Source organism: Ambystoma mexicanum, chromosome 4p (assembly GCF_040938575.1).
Source record: "Ambystoma mexicanum isolate Mex_15411 chromosome 4p, UKY_AmexF1_1, whole genome shotgun sequence".
Classification (NCBI taxonomy): domain Eukaryota; kingdom Metazoa; phylum Chordata; class Amphibia; order Caudata; family Ambystomatidae; genus Ambystoma; species Ambystoma mexicanum.
In genome coordinates this window covers 985900818-985920146 of record NC_090927.1, presented here as the reverse complement: position 1 = coordinate 985920146, position 19329 = coordinate 985900818, and the positions used below count along the sequence as shown (strand labels likewise).

The following is a 19329-nucleotide window of genomic DNA, read 5'->3' as shown; positions in this document are numbered from 1 at the left end:
ACAAGACCTAATTCAAACCTTATGGCCACTGTTGGGATACTATTGGGGAGTTTTATAACCTTTCTCCAGAAAACACCCTCTAAGGAATCCCAGAAGGTATGAATATCCAAGTAATGGAGTTCCATGCCATATATTAATTTCGGAACGACCTTTCCTTCAAAGCAGTCTACCGCTGCCTTAAAGGAAAACCTACCGTACTTATTGTCCAACTTAATTGTCTGTAAAATAAGGGGTAAGGCTTATATCTAATAGATCGTCTGAATTCATCAACTGAAGGTTGAGCCAAAATCAAAAATCCCAAATGGACCTTTTTTTGTGCTCTAACAATCGGTTCCCCACCAATTTTCCACACTTGTTTGTTCCCTTTTTTTCCTTTCGAAAAGATCATCGTACGGGTTTTGCTAGGGTTAATTTTTAACCCATTAATTGCAGCATATTGTTCAAACCTATATATAAGTTTTTGCAAACCGACTTTGGTCTGATCGAAAAGGAGAAAATCATCAGCATATGCAAATCACGAGCACCTGAGATCCCCCCCATTTTGCACATACCCGCCCCAAATCCCTGAGAAATTCCCCAGCGCCTGCCAAACTCCCCATTTAAGGCAGCCAAAATCACCAAATCCTTTAAAGAAGGAATTGGGGCTACCAACTTAAACAAAGTTGCTATATTGCAATGATCCAAGACGTTGCTGGCCTATTTCCAATATGCCCTTTTCATCACGAAGTCTGGAGAAATTGCCATCACTCAAGTCATAGCCCACAGGGAACCCTTTAAGCTACTCCATGACAAACAATCAGGGTTCAGACCCCGTAAGAGAATGGAAACTGCTCTCATCTTCATGAGGGAAGGGGATCATAAAAGCACTGTAATCCAGCACCCCATCTAACCTTATCCTGCTAGGATCCAAAGCCGCCTACGACACAGGGAAACACACCACCCTGTTACCCTGACTTGACTCCACTATAGCTATCACAAGTCCCTCCCTAGGATGGCTTACTGGCTTTCTCACATGTAACATGACGCATGAGAAACTACAAGATTTAAGGGCTACTCTGTGTCCCCTATCCATAGGGGCACCTCAGCAATCAATCCCCTACTCATGGTTATTTAATACACACATGAAACCCCTGATTTGTTGAACCTGTTTTTCTCCAGTTTCGTATGCAGATGATGCCCATTTGCTTTCTATCTGGTCAAAAACATCACCCAGTCTGACACGATTTCTATTTGTCTGAGGACAGGTTAAGAATGGGTTACCCTAAAAAACCTCTGCCTCAATACCTCTAAGACTGAGGCGCTCATGTTGAGCATTCCTTAACCCAGCACACTCCCTTAACACTTGCCCGATACTCCAGGTTCTCTTCCATACTGGCAGACATGCTCACGTACCTCAGCGTTATCCTTGAAAAGATTTGTCCCTCACAAATGGATACATTTGCCCACAAATCTTCCTTCAAACTGCATCCCCCACGCAAGAACATGTCCTACTTGCAAGTAAACCTGGTCCTCGCCAACCCTGATTGCCACAACTCTGTTTACTTGGGCCTGATGAAATTGCAAAGCCACCAACTGAATCTCATTCAGAATCGTGTAGCCAGGCAGATTTTCAGTCTTGGCCTCGGCAACCATATCTCACCTGCCCACAAGTCTCCCCAAAAGCAGTCCTTCAAATCCAGCATTTGGTTTGATGTTCTCTGGCGCACCAACTCCTTCACAACAAGGTCCAAAATGCCTCTGAGCCTTTTTTTCATTAAACCGCGATGACAGGAATTATGAGGAACTCAGAACAAATCCAACTGTCCAAATTTCAAACCAGATATTGGAACAAATCATGATGTGGGAAAGGAAAGGCCTTATCACAGACAAAGAGCGAGCTTACTTAATTGTCCCGTATCCTGTGGTCCCAACCATTTACTTTTTACCCAAGGTGCATAAAGCCTTCAACAAAATTCCGGAGGGAAGACCGATTGTTAGTGGTATTGGTTGGGCCACAGAAAAAATCAGTGAGTTCATTGACAATATATTAAGCCCCTGTGTACCACACACCAGAGCCTTTTGCAAAGATTCTACTGATGTCATCAAGAAACTTCAATGGATCGACTGGCAAGACGCATACAAACTGGTTACATGGGATGTTCGAGCCCTATATACCTCGATTAAACACGAGGCAGCCATCGAAACCATAGACTATACTTTTCGTGGGGAAACTGCTTAACACTACCACTACGTGACCATGCTCAAAGAAATGCTTACAACAACTTTGGAAAGCAACATTTTTCTTTTCAACAAAATATATTTTCAGCAGAAACAGGGAGTAGCTATGGGCGTAAAATACGCACCAGCCCTTGCCAAATTATTTATGAGCAAATTTGAGGATCAGTATGTATACACGGATCTGTATGCAAAAGACAAAATTGTGATGTGGACCAGATTCATTGATGATATTTTACTTATCTGGAATGGCAATGAGGAAGATCTAATCGACTTCAGGGGTCGTCTAAATAATAATACAGAAGGGATCTCACTCTCAGGACCATCGAGTAACACCAGCCTAGATTTCCTTGATTTAACTATATACGTGATGGATGGAAAACTTTTGACTAAAACTTTTCGCAAACCAACAGAGGCCAACTCAACCCTATTTGCCACAAGCTGCCACCTGAAAACAGTGGTTAAGAACATACCGAAGGGGGAATTCATAAAAGCTCGCAGAAATTGCAGCAATGATAACGATTTTGTTCAGGAATGCCATCTTTTGAAGCACAGATTCTGTCAAAGAGGTTATAAGGAAAAGTGCATAGATGTGGCACAAGCAAAAGGTGTCACGATGGATAGGAATGTAACTCTTCAACCCAAGAACTACAAACGAACTGAGGAACAGAATAGAGTAAGCTTCATCACAACGTTCTCCCATGACAATTTTGAAATTAGAAAAATACTTAACAAAAATTGGCACTTGCTTCAACTTGATGATCACCTCAAAGACATCATTGATGATCGACCTAATTTAATTTTCAAAAAAGCAAGATCCTTGAAAAGCATACTTAGCCCATCCCTGCTCCCTAATCTGCCCACACCGAGACAAGAATTATGATTACCTGGTTTACCCACAGGATTCAGGAAATGTGGATCATGCAGCATGTGCAAATTAACGCACTCCAACACAGAGACTTTCACAGATTCGAGAGGAACAACCTTTTTAATCAAGGACACCATCAATTTCTGCAGCAAATATATTGTATATGCGATAATTTGTACATATGCGCGCGTATACATTGGCAGCACTATACGTGAACTCAGATATAGAATACGTGAACATGTTTATGCTATGAGTAAAGTTGACTCCACATTACCGCTTGCCCAGCATTGGCAAACCAAGCATCAACAGGATGACAAAATGGATGTCAGGTTCATCGGACTCAGACAGGCTTCCCTGGGTGAGAGAGGTGGAGACCAGGAAACCCTCCTTCGCCAGTGCGAAGCCCGCATCATTTGTAAATTCAGAGCGACGGAGTTTGGTCTGAACCGAGACCACGAGATGGCGTATTTTCTTTAAAGTTCTTATTTCTTGTTTATCCTGTTCACAAACATACGATATTCAGCATAAAAGTATGACAGGGAGTTTATGTTAACTAAGCGCCATGTCAACACTCCTTTCACACCTTACTCAGATATTTCGCACAAACCTGATATTTGTAGCTTATTAGGAAATAACGTATAATGACATAGACTAATAATGGTTATCACATAGTACTGGTGTTGTGTACAGTTCTCCACCTGCTATCGGCATTTGATACTAAAACAGTTTGGAAATATATTTTAACCAATCAGCCCTCGAGAAACCACCTAAATATCACTTCACGGGTGTCTTTGTTAACATTTGCATTGGTCATGAGCCCAAAACATGGCGCTCGTTTATTCCTTGCCTGACTTCCTAGATGAGGCTCAATGGAAATAGCAGTAGGACTTTGGGTTGCCATGACAACCTATGCAAACTGTGTCAGTGCAGCCTTCTGCACAATCCAGACAGCAGCGGACTTCAGGGGACTAGGAGGTAGGCTTCAACGTTTCACTATCTTTCTATCAGATATAACTATATCATGTCAAAAGCGCTACCGCGCTTGGACGCAATACGACCCATATTTTCTGCCACCTCGCGGCGCGTTCGCTGATGCTTTTCTCTAACTTCTCTACTGTTCAGTAATATGATTTAATTCAGTGCTCGGTAACTTATAGATTTACATTCATGCATATTACGGTGATTTAAACCAGTGATGTTGGACATACTCCAATTTTCTTGGCGCATATTTTGGTTTAGTAAATCACATTACATCAACACGAATGCTTATTATTTACAAGCTATGGCTTTTCAAACCACACATACGGACTAAGGTGTTATTTTTGATGCTATTTTCGATATTATTTCTCATAGGGGGATTTAACCCATGACTGTGTGTTACACCCAATTGAAACCTTTTTGACTTGAGATTTAGGTAAGGCCAACAAGGGCAAAAATCTCTAAGTATCAATCATTTAAGTAATTGTCCTTTTTTCACTTGATCATTCACTTGCTAATAACATTTTTTTGTGGTTTTTTTTGTCATTTGTTTTTGTTTATTATATTCTTTCTCAACATGACTTACCCTTGACTCCCCTACCCTTCACCCCTCCCTTTTTCTCTGTGACTATACATATCATGATTTGTGTTTTCTCGCTATGGTTTTTGTGCAATTTAATTCATCATGACATATGATTGTAATGCATATCTGTCAAATTTTGCTTTATGTTCATCTTCTCTATGCTACTTATCAGCTTTGCCACTAGCCCTGATTTGAAAAAGACACTGGTGTGTCGAAACATGTCATCTGTAAAGGGCATTTTTCGATTTAATACAATAAATCAACCTACCCAAATACTCAGTGTGGTGCTCATTTGAGGTGTGGAGAAGCCTTTTTAAACTTTTGCTCTAAGGGGTCGGGGTCACTACTGTCCGCTTTCATGTTCCACACAACCTGCGACACCTGCTTGAATTAAAACAATAATAAAAAAAATTAAAAAATTAAAAAAAACAATCGGGCGCATGGTAACCAAGTTGGAACCGAACAAAAAAACCCTGGAGTTGTGGTACACCCTGAGAAGACTACCAGATTCAAAGGGCAGAGCCAAGGTGGTAAATCTTTCATGGTGCTGGTCCCTAAGCCCTGCAACATCCTACTAAAAGTTCTCAGAATGGAAACAAACTTCAATAAATCTGAAAGACCCTTTTCAGATTGACTTTCCATGATGATTAGAACCCCACCGTAGGTACACTAGAACCCCAGCTCTCCTACGCTGACCCGACCCAACCCCTCCTATGAGCACTTCATCCTCTCTTCCCAGATTTTTGTTTTTAATTTTTTTTTTTGTTTGCGCCTTTGCTCCAGATAAGATTTGGAAGTGGGAGTATTTTACTGCCTATTTTTTAAAGTTGGGAGTAAAATAATTTTTTAGGGAGTCAAAATGTAAATCCAATTCCCAATGAGAGTATTTTATATGCAAGTAAAAACAGGTTTTAACTGAAATGTTTTTGTAATATATATTTCTTTGCCCCTAGCTATTCATGCACATTAAAAGATACATATTTGCTTCTTCCAATCAGGCAGTTAAAATAGTGGTTTCTTTTCTTCCTGTGATTCTATGTGCACTGCTGGTCAAACATATCAAGGGAGCTGTGAGGTTGGAAGCGGGGGGGGGGTGCAATATTCTACAGGTCTTTTTTGCATCTTTTTGTTGGGCGTATTTTTACTCTATATTTGTTTTTGGGGGGAGTATTTGCCCATTTTTAAGGAGTAAAAGTGGTCAATACACCTCCCATCTGTAGGGCCGTATCAGTTTGATGCTATGTTTTGTTTGCTTATGCTGCTCAACCAGGGATGTCTACTTTATCGTTTGATTGTTTGTGTGCACACCTTGTGCTTTGTAGCACTATGCGTTGTAATTTGGCATGTTTAGAAAACCTCAGTACAATCCAATAGAAATATTAACAGTCCTCTCTGGTCTCTGCCTATCTGTCAAAGGCCTGATGGCACTTCTCTGACACAGATTGTACCTTAATTAAGTTGGCATCTCTTGGGCCTGGAGACTAAACCCATCTTAGTGATAGAAGTGTACTAAAATCAGTATTGTTACTGTGTTACTGTGACCCCACATGGTGGGTTGCGGGGGGAGGGAGGGGAGTGAGTGCATGGACCAACCAGTTCAACCTATGATCTTAGTTCATCTGAGTGCTCTGGCTGTTTTGCAGCACTCTTGTTAAATTCACAGCAGGAAGCAGCGGGCTTTTCAGTTTCCCTGTGTTCCAGGGATGACGGCTTGGCATATGACTTGTCTTGTGTGCAGTTGGATTTTGGAGGAAAATCAAGCAAAGGACATGGCCGCATGGGTGCCCTCCTTGGTGAAGAGCGGGCTAAACGAGGGTTCAGCCTTACCAGCTGGTCTGGTTGCATGCGGGAGACAGAAACCCAGCTCTCTGTCCTCTTGTGGCAGCCATCTGTACGTTCTGTGGAATGTGCTGGGAAAGAGCTAGCGATCTTCTCCCAGTGTTATCCGTCAAAGGACTACATAACAGTAGTTCCGATCCAGCTTCATGCAAGATGTTTGTAGCAGTTCCCTGGTCTATAAACCGCGCTGCATGCCCATGTCCCGGGTGTTATTTTTTGCCTTGCTCCTTCAAGTTGGTGCTTTTTGGATGCATTTTGGAAGGTGGACTCCGCTTACAGATCTGGCCTGCCAGGCTTGGGGACAGAGTGTGCTTGCACCATGCATGACACGGGCACATCATGTTTGTTTCATACGTCGTGATGCGCGGTGTCCGAGGCTGGTTGCATTTTGTATTTTCGGGGTCTAGGCCTTTAATCCTGGGCTGGCTGCCGGAAGCAAGGAATTGTGCCCCGTCAACCTGTCCCCTCCAGGTGCGGGCTCTATGCGTATTCTAGGCTCTCCCAGGTGATGGGAATGCCCCCCAGCTGCTCTTGGCTGGCTGAGCGTCCTCTGGTCCCCCTGGCAGCTCTTTGTCCACTCTGCTGGGTAATCTACGCATCAGCAAAACACCGGCTGCCTTGCCTCAACACATGATTGCAGATGGTTGGGTCTTCATGGTTCTCCCTGGCAGAATGCTGGATGGCTTCTCTACCCTCGGTCTGGCGATCACTCGAGACGCAAGGGAGCAGTTGGAGTGTGTGCATAGTGTTGGCTCCCCTAGAGTATCATCCCAGAACACACAAACTGGCTGCTTCGCAAATAAGCAGAGTGCTCCAAGTTCTGTCATTGTTCAAGAGCTTGTCAGTCCCCTGTGATTTTAACGAAAATTGTAATAACGAAAACTGTTTTACTGTGCCGAAAATACCGATTTTCTTTTCTAATTGGGTTCCCTAGATTTGTAACCCCACCCAACCCCCTCGGCCCCACCCTTTTTAATACTTTACCCAATCCCCATACACAGTTTTACTACAAATTCAGTATTTTTCGGTATTTTGGGTTAGGTAAACATGTTTTTCGTTATTACCTATTTGGTAAGATCACTAGGTATCGAGCTTGTCTAGTGGAGAAATACTGGGGTGCAGCACAGGAAACCAAAAGGAGGCAACTACATTCATCTACCGATTATTTATTTTTATTTATTTGACTTAATTGTATGTACAATTTTTTCAAAAATAAATGAAAATTCCAAAGTTCCAGTTCGCCGGCTATTGTCCTTTTCCAGCCTTACAAAACCGGCCCTTATCCCTCCCTTACATAATCGTAGTTCAACAGGTAAACAAATTTCTGTTAGGTCTCTTCTACCGAATATTTTTGATCCACAAAGAGTCTTCCTAATGTTCAGTTTACTTTGGGGTCAGCTCAATGCTTTTAAAGAAAGACACCACCGCTCTCATACTTCTAGTGTCTTCTCCTTCATTGAAAGCCGACCACCAATCATCCTCCGTTAAAGTGGTGAAAGATTGCATTATTTTTCCGAGGAAGACGGATCTCACATTCTGTGTTCCTTCGCATTCTAGAAGGAGATGTCGACTCGTTTCAACTATCTCTGTGGATTTGCAATATCTATACTTGTTCGTTGGTGAGCATTTTCTTATGAATTGAATTTCGTTGGTTTTAAGTTGATTCAGACGGAATCTACTGATTATTATTGCTAATATTAAGGTATGTATTGAGCACGGACCTAACTTCGGGATTTGGGGGGAGTGCTTTACAAGCCATAGAGGGAAGTACACTGTTACGGACGGAAGCTTGATACAAGGGAGCAGAGAGGTAACAACCTTGGGCGGGGTGGGCGGGGCGGCAAATTGGCAGCCAGGGATCTACAATCAACCAGGGCAAACAAAAGAGTGGTTCATTAATATTTCCTTGACCATTGTTGAAATGTTTGTTTATTTCAAACTTATGTTTCTGCGTTGTCCCAATAATGGGAATTATTGATTGTGTGTTAACCTAATACAGCCCTGATTTGAAAAAGGCGGTGTGTGCCGTTCAAACACGTGTCATCACAAAGGGCATTTTTTTCGTTCAATACAATACTTATTAACACAAAGAAATCGAGTTGAGTTTTTCTTTTATGTGTTTTTTTGGCGCATGAATACAACAATTGTAACGAAACCTGCTACAATCCTTTTTAGAACGGAGTTGAGGAACCATTGAATACTCCGTTGTTACCGTGCTCATGCGACACAATTACTAGTTCACGTTTACTTACCAGAAGGGCGCTGAGGTCCTGTTGTTCAAGTGTCCACTGGGAAAAGATTCCTCACATTAATTACAAATACATAACAGAGATGAGACTGCTGGGACAGCTGGGACAAGCGATGGGATAGAATGGGAGGCAGGAAACTGTATGATGGAAAGAGGAAGGAATGTAAGGAAATAACGTATGGGTTCATGGCGAGGCATAGCTAGAATTGATTAATGAGCACCCAGTGCCCTTCTAGTGTTGCCATTGGGGGTTATCCTTAATATAACATTCCTGGACTCTGCCAAAAAACGGTTCTATATGATTTGCTCAAAAATACTGTATCTAGTTTTTTTTTTACTTTTAGATTTTTCCACAAACATATGCGAGGGAAAGACCCCCTGCACCGACCACCGTAAGCTCCCTACATTATTTAATTAACCTAAACCCACCCTCACATATATTGGGGGGAATATTTCTTCAAATAAATTTGGTGAAATCTAATTCGATGAATTCTCCCACAGCAAAACCTCCCTATGCCCCAAAAAGCCTCTCCCTGAGAAGGTTTATACTATTCAAACACCATTACAGAAAGTAGCCAAAGGGACCCTACAAATCTATGAAATTAACAAAACTCATGATCTAGACAGCATTCCGTTATTTGACTAATCGATCTATATATATATATATATATAAGTCAAAATGTGTTTGTGGCGAAGAGTTGGTCCTTGTACAATTCCATGCTGTTTCACCAATCTGCACCAAATGTTGCATAGTTACCCGTTAGGGCCCTCTGGACATTACTAGCTACATGACATTTGGACACCTCACCCCTTTCCCCAGATTTCAGCTAAAGTTAAAACAAATGTGTCGGTTTGTGTGGTTTATGGCAAAGCGTTGTTCCTTATACAATTCCACACTGTTTCACCAATATGCACCAAATTTTTCATAGTTACCTTTTAGGACCCTGCAGACATTACCAGCTACATGACATCTGGACACCCCACCCAGTTTCCCAGATTTCAGCACAAGTCCAAATTTGTTTGTGGTTTTGTGGCTTGGCGAAGAATTGTTCCTTATACAAATAATACACCATTTTACCAATTTGCACCAAATTGACATAGTTACCTGTTAGAACCGTCTGGACATTAATAGCTACATGACATACATTACTAGCTACATGACTTTTGAACACCCCACCCCTTTCCCCGAATTTCATCACCTTCACACATCAGACAGTTGCCTGAAATAAGCAAACTATCATTGTGGTCGTAGAAGGACCGGTCCCGACACGAGGAACAAAACTCAAGGTCCAGGCTCTAGGATGCACGGTTGCCAAGATATTTGCACTGAAATTACCACGATCTGCACCACGCCAGGGTGAGACAACATGTGGGGAGAGAGCACTGAAGGCCCCAGTATGCAGCAGCAAACCAACTCTTGCCTCCCCCCAATTTCTGCGCTGGGGTATGTCAGCCAGCCACAAGCACCCATTACCAGTGCAGTTTGCAGTTTACTTCAGGGTGCAAAGCACATCAAGAGATAAGCGAATAAGAACAGCGACCTACACTATCAGTGTTGGGTCTGCCTACAGAACCCGTTCGGAGAGCGGGCACTTCTGCTAGTCCGTCTAATTTGTGGGCTCTGCCTTTGATGTCCCTTTACTATGTTTAACTTTGCAAAATTGTCCCGGTTTTTGGTTCGCTAAAACTTGCGCCACCTAGCAAGGAAAATCGCTGCATGGATGACGCTCGGCGCCAGGGCTGCGTCTATTATCCGCCATTATCTGTGATGCATTTTTTGGGCTTGCGATAGATTCTTTCAATGTAATGAACACATAGCTTGATATTTCATTTAAATACAACATTTTGTTTCTCACAAAGCATGAATTGAAAGGGAATAAACAAGCAGCATTTTGCTGCAGGCACTAACATGTTTCTGTAAAACGGTGTTAAGAGCTCCCTGCCAAGAAGAGGCTGGAGCACTCTGTACATTTTTAATTAATGATAAAGATACTTTGGAAAGCCCTTTTCCCCATTAGAGGCCTCTTAAGCAATATACAAGCACGCGTTGTTAGACATACCGCCTGTTTTCTAAGTCTGCCTAATTATTGGTCGTGAAATATTTACCGCATGCAGGAATAACCTCTGTGGTAAATATTGTATGATGAAATGGAATTCTTCATTGCACTTCTGGACATTTTTTCACTACCCTAATGTTTTCGGTAAAAATGTTAGAAGCCACTCACCATGATAAAAGCGTGTTTTTAGTTATGTAGCATACTATTTCTAGTGCTGGATTTGTTTTTTTATTAATTTTGATTTTGCTTTATACAAAAATCAAATCGTATAAACTGTCTATAAAGTATTATATGTATATTTCTATTAGTTACAATAATTAATCAATAATCCCTGCGCCCCGGGGCATTACCTGACTTGGTAATGCCCCCACGGCGAGGGGCTTGTTGCTATTAGTACCCAGGCGTTTCTACTAATAGCATTGTTTTTCTGTTCTGAAACGTTACGGAACAGAAAAAAAAATGTTTTTAAAAATGGGGTTGGGGAGGGCATGGAGGGGATTGTTTGGATGGGGGTGCGGGTGGGACAAGACACGTACCTGAATCCCCAGCGGGAGACGATGGCAGCCTCCAGCCGTGTGGTGGCTCGGGGCAGAGATTACTCCGTTCCAAGCCTCCTCATTGGCCGAGGGGCTGCCACCACCTAAACCCGCATCGGGGACAACGGAAAACAAGGCCAGAGAGGGCTTCCCGGTCGGGTAAAGCCCTGGCGAGGGCCAATCATATTGCATTTTACAATCTGATTGTCCCTCGCCGGGTACTAAAGTCCAGACTCTGATGATTGTAAAGGTATGTCCTTCTACCAGCAGGCCTGCTTATGCGTCTCTTGTTGCATCAGTTTATTTTAATCTAAGCTGGAGTCTGCAACCGTTGGCTCTCCAGATGTTTTGGACTACAACTCCCATCAGCACTGTGTGATATGCAATTGTGAGGGTTTATGGAAGTTATAGGTCAAGAGGTTTCAGACCCCTGATTTAAGCAGACATTTCCTACTGTTACCGACCAAAAAAAGGGGATTTGGAGGCTTGTCTGCTCTGAGCGCTGGGTGGTTCAAATCTTTTCAAGCTTTGCAAAGAAACACTATTTCATTAAGTTTAAACCTTAATCACAGGCATCCTACTGTGTCGGGCAGAGGGCGTACTATCTGCTGTTTCCCGCCCTTTGTGCTTGGATCCGGGATAAATGTAAATTTGACTAGAAAAAAGCATGTGCCAAAAGGCTCATTGACTTCCATTTCCAGTGCGGAAATAATGAGGGTCATTCTTCATGTCCTCATTGTCTTCACATTGCGAACGTGTCTGTCATAGGGACTAGCTCCCCTCGCCGTCCATTTCAGTCTCTTGGCTGTGGAAATGGACTTCACGCGCGTGGAAGATGGCGGTGAGCGCCGCAGTGCGTGGCGCAGTGCAAATGGGGACCCGTAGCATGTGTGCTGCGTTCCAGACCATTATGGAGAACACGACTAAGCGGGGAATTCTTCTCTTGCAGAACTTTGCCGAGAGCACCATGAACGAGCTGCTGGGCTGGTACGGCTACGATAAGGTTGAGCTGAAGGATGGAGAAGACATCGAGATTAGGAACTACCCTCCCGACGGGGAGAGCCGGCAGCACATGTCTGTCCTGAAAGGTAATGGGAAATAACGTTCCTTTGTCCACACACAGCAGAATGAACTCTCTCTTTCTGCTCTCTCTCGCGCGCGCGTTCACGAGGGGATGGGGGACTAGGGGTAGTAGGCGGACATGTGGCAAAGTGCTTCGTTGCTGGCTTTGTGGCTGATTCGAATTTGCATATTTGACAGCCAAGTGCCTCCCAGGGCTAAACAAAGAGCCAGAGTTGCAAGCTGTGTTTTGAAGATAGGGGGTGCTTATTGGGAGCATTCAGGTCATGTGACCGATCATTAAATGGCACCGTTTTCCCTTTCATGTCACAAGTGCTCACATCAAGCTACTTGGAGCATATATCCTTCCCCCATTCCTTCTACTTCTAATCTGTCTCTGGTTTCCTCTTGCTAACATTTTAGTCATCTGAGCCATCGCTCTCTCTCTTTTACACACTCACAAACACACACACATGCAAATGCGCGCTCTGGTGGTATGCAAGGTTGGGTGGGTGGGGAATCAGCCAGTATTGGCAGGAGCTGGAGCCTCTGGCAAAGAGGAGTGGGCAGGCGTTTTTAATGTGCTTTATAGATTTGTTTTCCTATTGAATTTTGTTGGGATGGCAATGCCAGGCATGGCCTTTGTTAACTTTTTCTTTCAAATGCAATAGTCTGCCCAGTTCAACCTAAATTAACACACAAAGGAAACACTACCCTATCTCTCTCCTAAACCCCACCACCAGCTGACTGAATTAGCCAATATCACAAGTCTCTAGGCTCCATGCAATATATTACCATCACCACCGCACTGCAACATGCATGCAAGCTGTCACCAACACATCCCACTCCATACACGTTGTCACCAAGATAACCCGTGCATCTGTCCATTTTGCACCGATAACAACATTGTACCTGCCCATTCTTTGCCCCCCAAGTAATGTGCAGAATGGGACTTGTCTTCTTTTTGGCATAAAAAGGCTGCAGATTTATTTTCACAACATCCTAAAAAACACTGTACACATTAGTGAAAATAGTTCTGAAGATGCAGCTACTGCTCAGTGTCCAACAACCTGCTTCCCCCTTTCTTTCCACAGAGTCCTCCGTAGGCACAACTCTCCCAACCCTTAGGGTCTGTGCCTCGCCTGCCCTTGCAGGTGTTCTTGGGTGGGGAGAGCGCTGTTTCTTTTGGGGGAAGGTGAGCCCTTATTGTTACCACCAGACGCCCCTGCGGCTTAGGCTCCCAAGAGGCGCTGGTCCGAAAAGAGCAAAGACCCTTCCGGCTTTCTCCTGGCTCATTTGGAGTATGTCTCTTGTGCTTGGTCGCCCAAACACCGCCACATCGCCTCGCCGTCCTGCGACGTCGATGACCAGGCCTTGCCCAATCTCTGTTCCTCTTGTCAGGTGGGTGGGTGGAAAACGAAATCCTTCCTTTGTCTCCGGTGGGCGTCCTTTGGCAGGCGCTGGAAATTGCCTGCAGCAGGGCGGCCGCCCGTTATATGGGGCATCCCCCTCCCCTTTCCTTTGTTTGCCCTTCGCGGGCTTTTGCCTGACTTGCCGCGCTTTGGCGGGCACCCTCCCCCTTACCCAGTGGGGGGAGGGAGGAGGAGGTCCCCGCACAGGTTATTGGGGTGCCTCCTCCATTTCCTTCATCCTTCCATCGTCACTTTTATATCATCCCTCATGCACAATATCACTGGTTCCAAGTTTAATGATCTGGGCCCCACGTGGCGGCTTGCTTTCTCGTGTCAATGATTTGTGGTCTGCTTCTCATCGGCAGGCTCCGCCCACATGCTAGCAGTGTTGTTGCTTCTGGTAGCTTGCCACCCTCTTCTCATCAGATGGGGTGCCCCTACACTGCCCTGTCTTCCCCCACAAGCTAATTTGTCTCATGCGGTGCGTGTACACTATTTTTAGAGCCGGTGCGGGTCCGCCTTCTACCCCTGCCTGACCTAATGCCTTATCCCTCTCCTTCTCACCCCTTTTCTCTCACCAATTCTCCGGCTATCACCGACCCTCATATGCTTGTTATTGGTTATCTGGTCATCCTAGCTTGCCCAGTCCTGCGCTTCTCCTCCACATCCCGCCCCAAACCACTTCCTAAGCCCCACCCATTCTGACTACTTCCCTACCGGTGCAGTACATGGCACTGGATAACGCTGTTGGGACCCAAAGAGACATTTCCAGATGAAACATTCACTCCTGTAATGCAAAAGAGACCACCAGTCAACAACCCCCTTTCAGGCTTCACCACTGTCGCAAGGTGGCAGCCCCTTGTAAGTTACCCCCATCATCTGAAAACTCCAGCCATTGTACTCCAGGCCTTGTAGCAAGCGGTCACCAACACTTCAAAATGGAGCAATGTAACACTAACCATGACAAAACTTTGCCTTTTAAACCATCACTGTCTTTTCACCATTAACGTTTTCTTTGGTTTTCTTGCCCCCTCCTCTTCCTTGTTATTCGTGGGGGTTGATTTGTTTTACTTCTCCCTATTTTTACTCCCTTTGCTGCACTATCTTCTCCTATGGCTTGTTTGCTGCTATACTCGTTATTTGTAATACAGCATCTCTGTACTGTCTATACTAGCGCAGTCCGTCATGAGAAAGAAAAACATGCTTTCCCCCCGGTGAATTTGATTTGCTATGTGAATTTGTACACAGTGTTATATTTTAAGAATGCATTTGTCAAAGCAAGACTTGGCACGAACATTACACAAGTCCAAGCTGTAGTACTTTGAAAGCTCATGCATTGTACTATCCTAGCATATTATTTTCTGTTCTTTCTTTTTGCAATTGTTTTTGTTATTCAATATAACTGTATTTTGTATTGTCATTGTATTTTATTTGAGATTTATATAGCGCCTTACGCCAAGGCACTGTACATCTGCAAACTTACAGTATAATAATTATGGGTACAGGAAAAGCAATCAGAATAAATAGGAATGATAAACATTGCAATACTGAAAAAAAAGATGCTACATAGTTTACGATTGAAGAAGATAGCTCTTTAAGGAAGAGCGAAATAGAGGATAGGACACAATAGATCGAAGGAGGAAGAGCATTCCAGGTTAAGCAGACCAAGTGAGGAAAAAGAACGAAAGCACGACGGAGGACAGGGAACTGATAACAGAAACTGAGATTGTGATCGAAGAACACAAGGGGGAGATCAAAAGAAACAAGGGAAGTAAGATGGATAGGAGCAAGACCATGAACACAATAGAGAGAAATTACAATTTTAGCTGAGAATGAAAAGGTAGTCCGCCAAGAGAAGAGGGAGCAGTAGAAGTAGAATTGCAACGAGAGAAGAATGGAGTAAACAAATGGAGGCCTTGAAAATAGACTTTAAAGGGGAAAGCTGGGAAACCGGAAGACCAAAAAGCGAAACAGAACAATAGAATATGTGTGAGAAAATAAAAGAGAAAATCAGAAGTTTAGTGGCACTAAAAGTAAGAAAGGCTGGACTTCATGAATATTAGAGATGATAGCGACATGAGCGAGAAGTAAGAGAAATATGATCCTAGAAGGAAAGATCTGTATCAAAGTAAAGACCTATAGATGCTGCAGGTCTGTACCTGCTTCTTTGGGAAAAGGAAGCTCGTCCAGCCCTCTCCCACCTGCTAGCCTTGCATGCCTCTGTGAGGACCCCTTCTATCATTCCTGGCATCAGCACATATGGAAGACTGCGTCTGATGGAGCCAGTCATGGGTGGGGCTGGGTCCTATGTCCCTCTTGATCGTCCAACCCTCAATGCCAATGAGAGCTTGAGGTAGCAGATGTCAGCTTGGCCAGTATCTAACAATTATCCCAGTTAATGACATGAATCAAAACAAAAAACTGAAAACGAATAACAAAAAAAAGGAAAACCTATTTAGTGAAGAACATACACTCCCATGAAAAGATCAGAATATTCCCCCAGAAAGCGAAGGGAACGTCACGTTCCCACTTTTTGCAGATGGCCAACAGCTTGCATGTGCTGCAAAAGCAAACACGGTTGTACATTAGCAAAGGTTTTCATCAAAGCGAATACAATTAAGTCGCAATGAATCCCGTTCCAGATCTTGTGCAGATTTATTACAAATTCAGTAGGATCTTGTTGAGGTGGCCTTGTCTACTTGAAGGTCATTAGAGGAAGGCCACACGCAATCCCGAGACCATTCATTAAACTCTCAGTGGAATTCCTGCTCCGCAGGAGGAACAGAATTTCCCATATGTGATGCTTCCATGTTTGTAGTAGTGGTCTAGGTGGCAGCCTGCGAGTTTCTATTCTAATTCAGGCTGCTATCAATAAGAGTTAGCTTAACTATCAAAGAACTTAAAGGAAACCTTCAGGACTAAAGAGGGCCACTCCGGCCCACTACTTGGAACAGGAGTGATACACAGCATAATATACTGTGTTTTATTCCATGTATAGCACATAAACACAGAGGCAACCGCAGTTTTCCACCAGAATTTGTTAAAAAAGCCACATTTAGATCAATTTGAGAAGATCTGCCACGCAACACATTTAGATAGAAGTGTGAAGATTAACCATGCATCACACTTAAATAGATTGTAAAATTAACCATGTGTATAACTAGATAGAATTGTTAAGATTAGTCACATGTCACATTTGATAGAATTGTGTAGATTAGCCACTTAGAAAAACGTAGAGAGTAGCCAATGTACTAACCACCCGCACACTTGCTCCCCTCCAACACCCCACCCCCCCCAAAGTACTATACACGCCCACTGGGCAAGACAACTATACACAAATACACACCCAACATAAGCAAAACTTGCTTACAACAAACAACCCAGACACTGGACATTACCCATACGGATACAACAAGCCAGTGTACACAACCTTAAATACCAGCAAATCTACATATAAAACACAAAGGCACACACCCAACATAACAAACTTTCACATCGGAAAAACCACCCAGGCATTGGACCCGTACGGATAAAACAAGCCAGTGCTTACACTCAACCATCTGCAAGCCAACACAGACGCAAGTTTCTCCTGGTTCTGCACCTATCCTATCACTCTACCCTCACTAACCAACCCTGTCGTCTTTCTTGCAGAGCCACATAAGCGCACAGGGACTGCCCCTGGGTGGTAGCGGTGCGCGGTATGAATCAACGGTTCTATGTTCATTCATCCCCAGTTTCTTTTCGCTGCTTTCTTTGCCAAGAATAATTTGCATTTTTTTTATTTGGGGGGGGTCCCAACTCCCACTCCCCTATTTATTCCCTATACCCCTATCCACCCTACCCCTTAAATGCACTTACCCCCCTCCATATTTTTCAGTGAAAGTGCCATGAAAAACAAAACGGGCGATGGATGAACGCTGTACCAACTCAACATAACCTAACAAAAAGAGCCACAGCTTGATTAATAGCAGTCACCAAAATGTCCTGCAAGTGTGGACTAACACTCAACCTCTGTCATGAAAAGTGACAGAGCCCTTATGAAAATAAGCACCAATAAAATGCAGGCACAAAAAAATTATGCATCTGCCAGACAGATGTAGCAACAAAAAAGTATGATGAATTAGTAAAAATCATGCGCCTATGAAAAGGATCAAAAGAGCACCTGGCATGATGAGATGAGGTGAGTTAGGGTGGAGAATAAGAGTGGGAAGGAAAGCACAGGAGGTGCCCACGAAATCAGCTTTTGTAGCAAGACATCAATATTTAAAATGCCAGCAGGGGGTCACGGCCCATCAATAGTCAGAGAAAGTCTTTGTACCCTGAAGATACTGCTATCCAGGCTAGGCCTTGAAATGTGGAAGTGCATGTAATGCTTATAATTCAGAGCACTACCATATAGTCCTATTTTATGAAGCCATCAAATAGTCCACGGTGGAAAACATCAATTCCAAGGTTCTCTTTTTGTGGTTATTGCCAAAGCAGGGATGAATGTGGTGCTCTGGTTGGCGGTTGGCTGGCATTGCAGATAAAGCTCCTACGCCCCTGGGTGTTGTGGTTGTAGCCATTTTAGCCTGATGCTGGTGCTGAGACTGGAGTTACGAGGTTCACGCATTTGTCGATATCAAGTTACCTGGGTCTTATGCAAAGGGTACATGACTTCCTGCTGCTCCCATTCTTGTGCTGCATTATCAAGCCTGCTGCCAAATTGAAGACCAAACCGGAGGCGCTGGCGGTGGATCTGATCATCTTGGTGTATCGCAACTGCCCTGCATGGCTGATGCATGGGACTTCACAACCTTTCCTGCATTCTTCCTTTTGCTGAGGCCCATCTTTTTGATTATTTACTCCAATGAAGGGTCAAACTGAGTGTCTTCTCTTATCCATCTCAAGTCCAAATTATTAATCCTCTGAATGTTCTGTTCTGCAGGGAACCCCAATGATGACGGTAAAATAAGCATATGCTGTTGGTCTCCAGGACTTGGGGGAGAAGAGTGTAACAGACCCCCTCCTCTGCCACAGTCCCATTTAGACTGCAAATGAGTGTCCTAAGGGTAAAAGAAGCCCCTGTGTTTATGAATACAGCAACGAAAGGGTTAACAGGACAAGCTCTAAGGGGAAATCAGGGAATGGACAAAGGCCTGTAGTGGATGAACGGCGATCTCCGCTCCCTACTTCTTTCACAGCTCACGGTCCTTCATTGTCATTCAGCGCCAGAGTTTCACAGATAGACCGGACTAGGGTGCGGACAATAAAGCCATGGACCTGTGTCAACAATGAAACCAATAATATACGTGGCCTCCAGTCTGGTTGGCGGTTGGCTGGCATTGCAGATAAAGCTCCTACACCCATGGGTGTTGTGGTTGTAGCCATCTTAGCCTGATGCTGGTGCTGAGACTGGAGTTACGAGGTTCACGCATTTGTCGATATCAAGTTACCTGGGTCTTATGCAAAGGGTACATGACTTCCTGCTGCTCCCATTCTTGTGCTGCATTATCAAGCCTGCTGCCAAATTGAAGACCAAACCGGAGGCGCTGG

General features: G+C 43.9%; 1 protein-coding gene across 5 annotated transcripts in view; it reads left to right on the top strand.

Annotated features, from left to right (window-relative positions):
• SOBP (sine oculis binding protein homolog) overlaps window positions 1–19329 on the top strand; it is a 567669-nt gene that overhangs the window by 111073 nt on the left and 437267 nt on the right. For all 5 annotated transcript variants that reach the window (XM_069606562.1, XM_069606564.1, XM_069606563.1 and 2 more), the window contains exon 2: window positions 12273–12411. In XM_069606562.1, the coding sequence (XP_069462663.1) occupies window positions 12273–12411 (139 nt within the window). The remainder of the gene's footprint in view (window positions 1–12272; window positions 12412–19329) is intronic.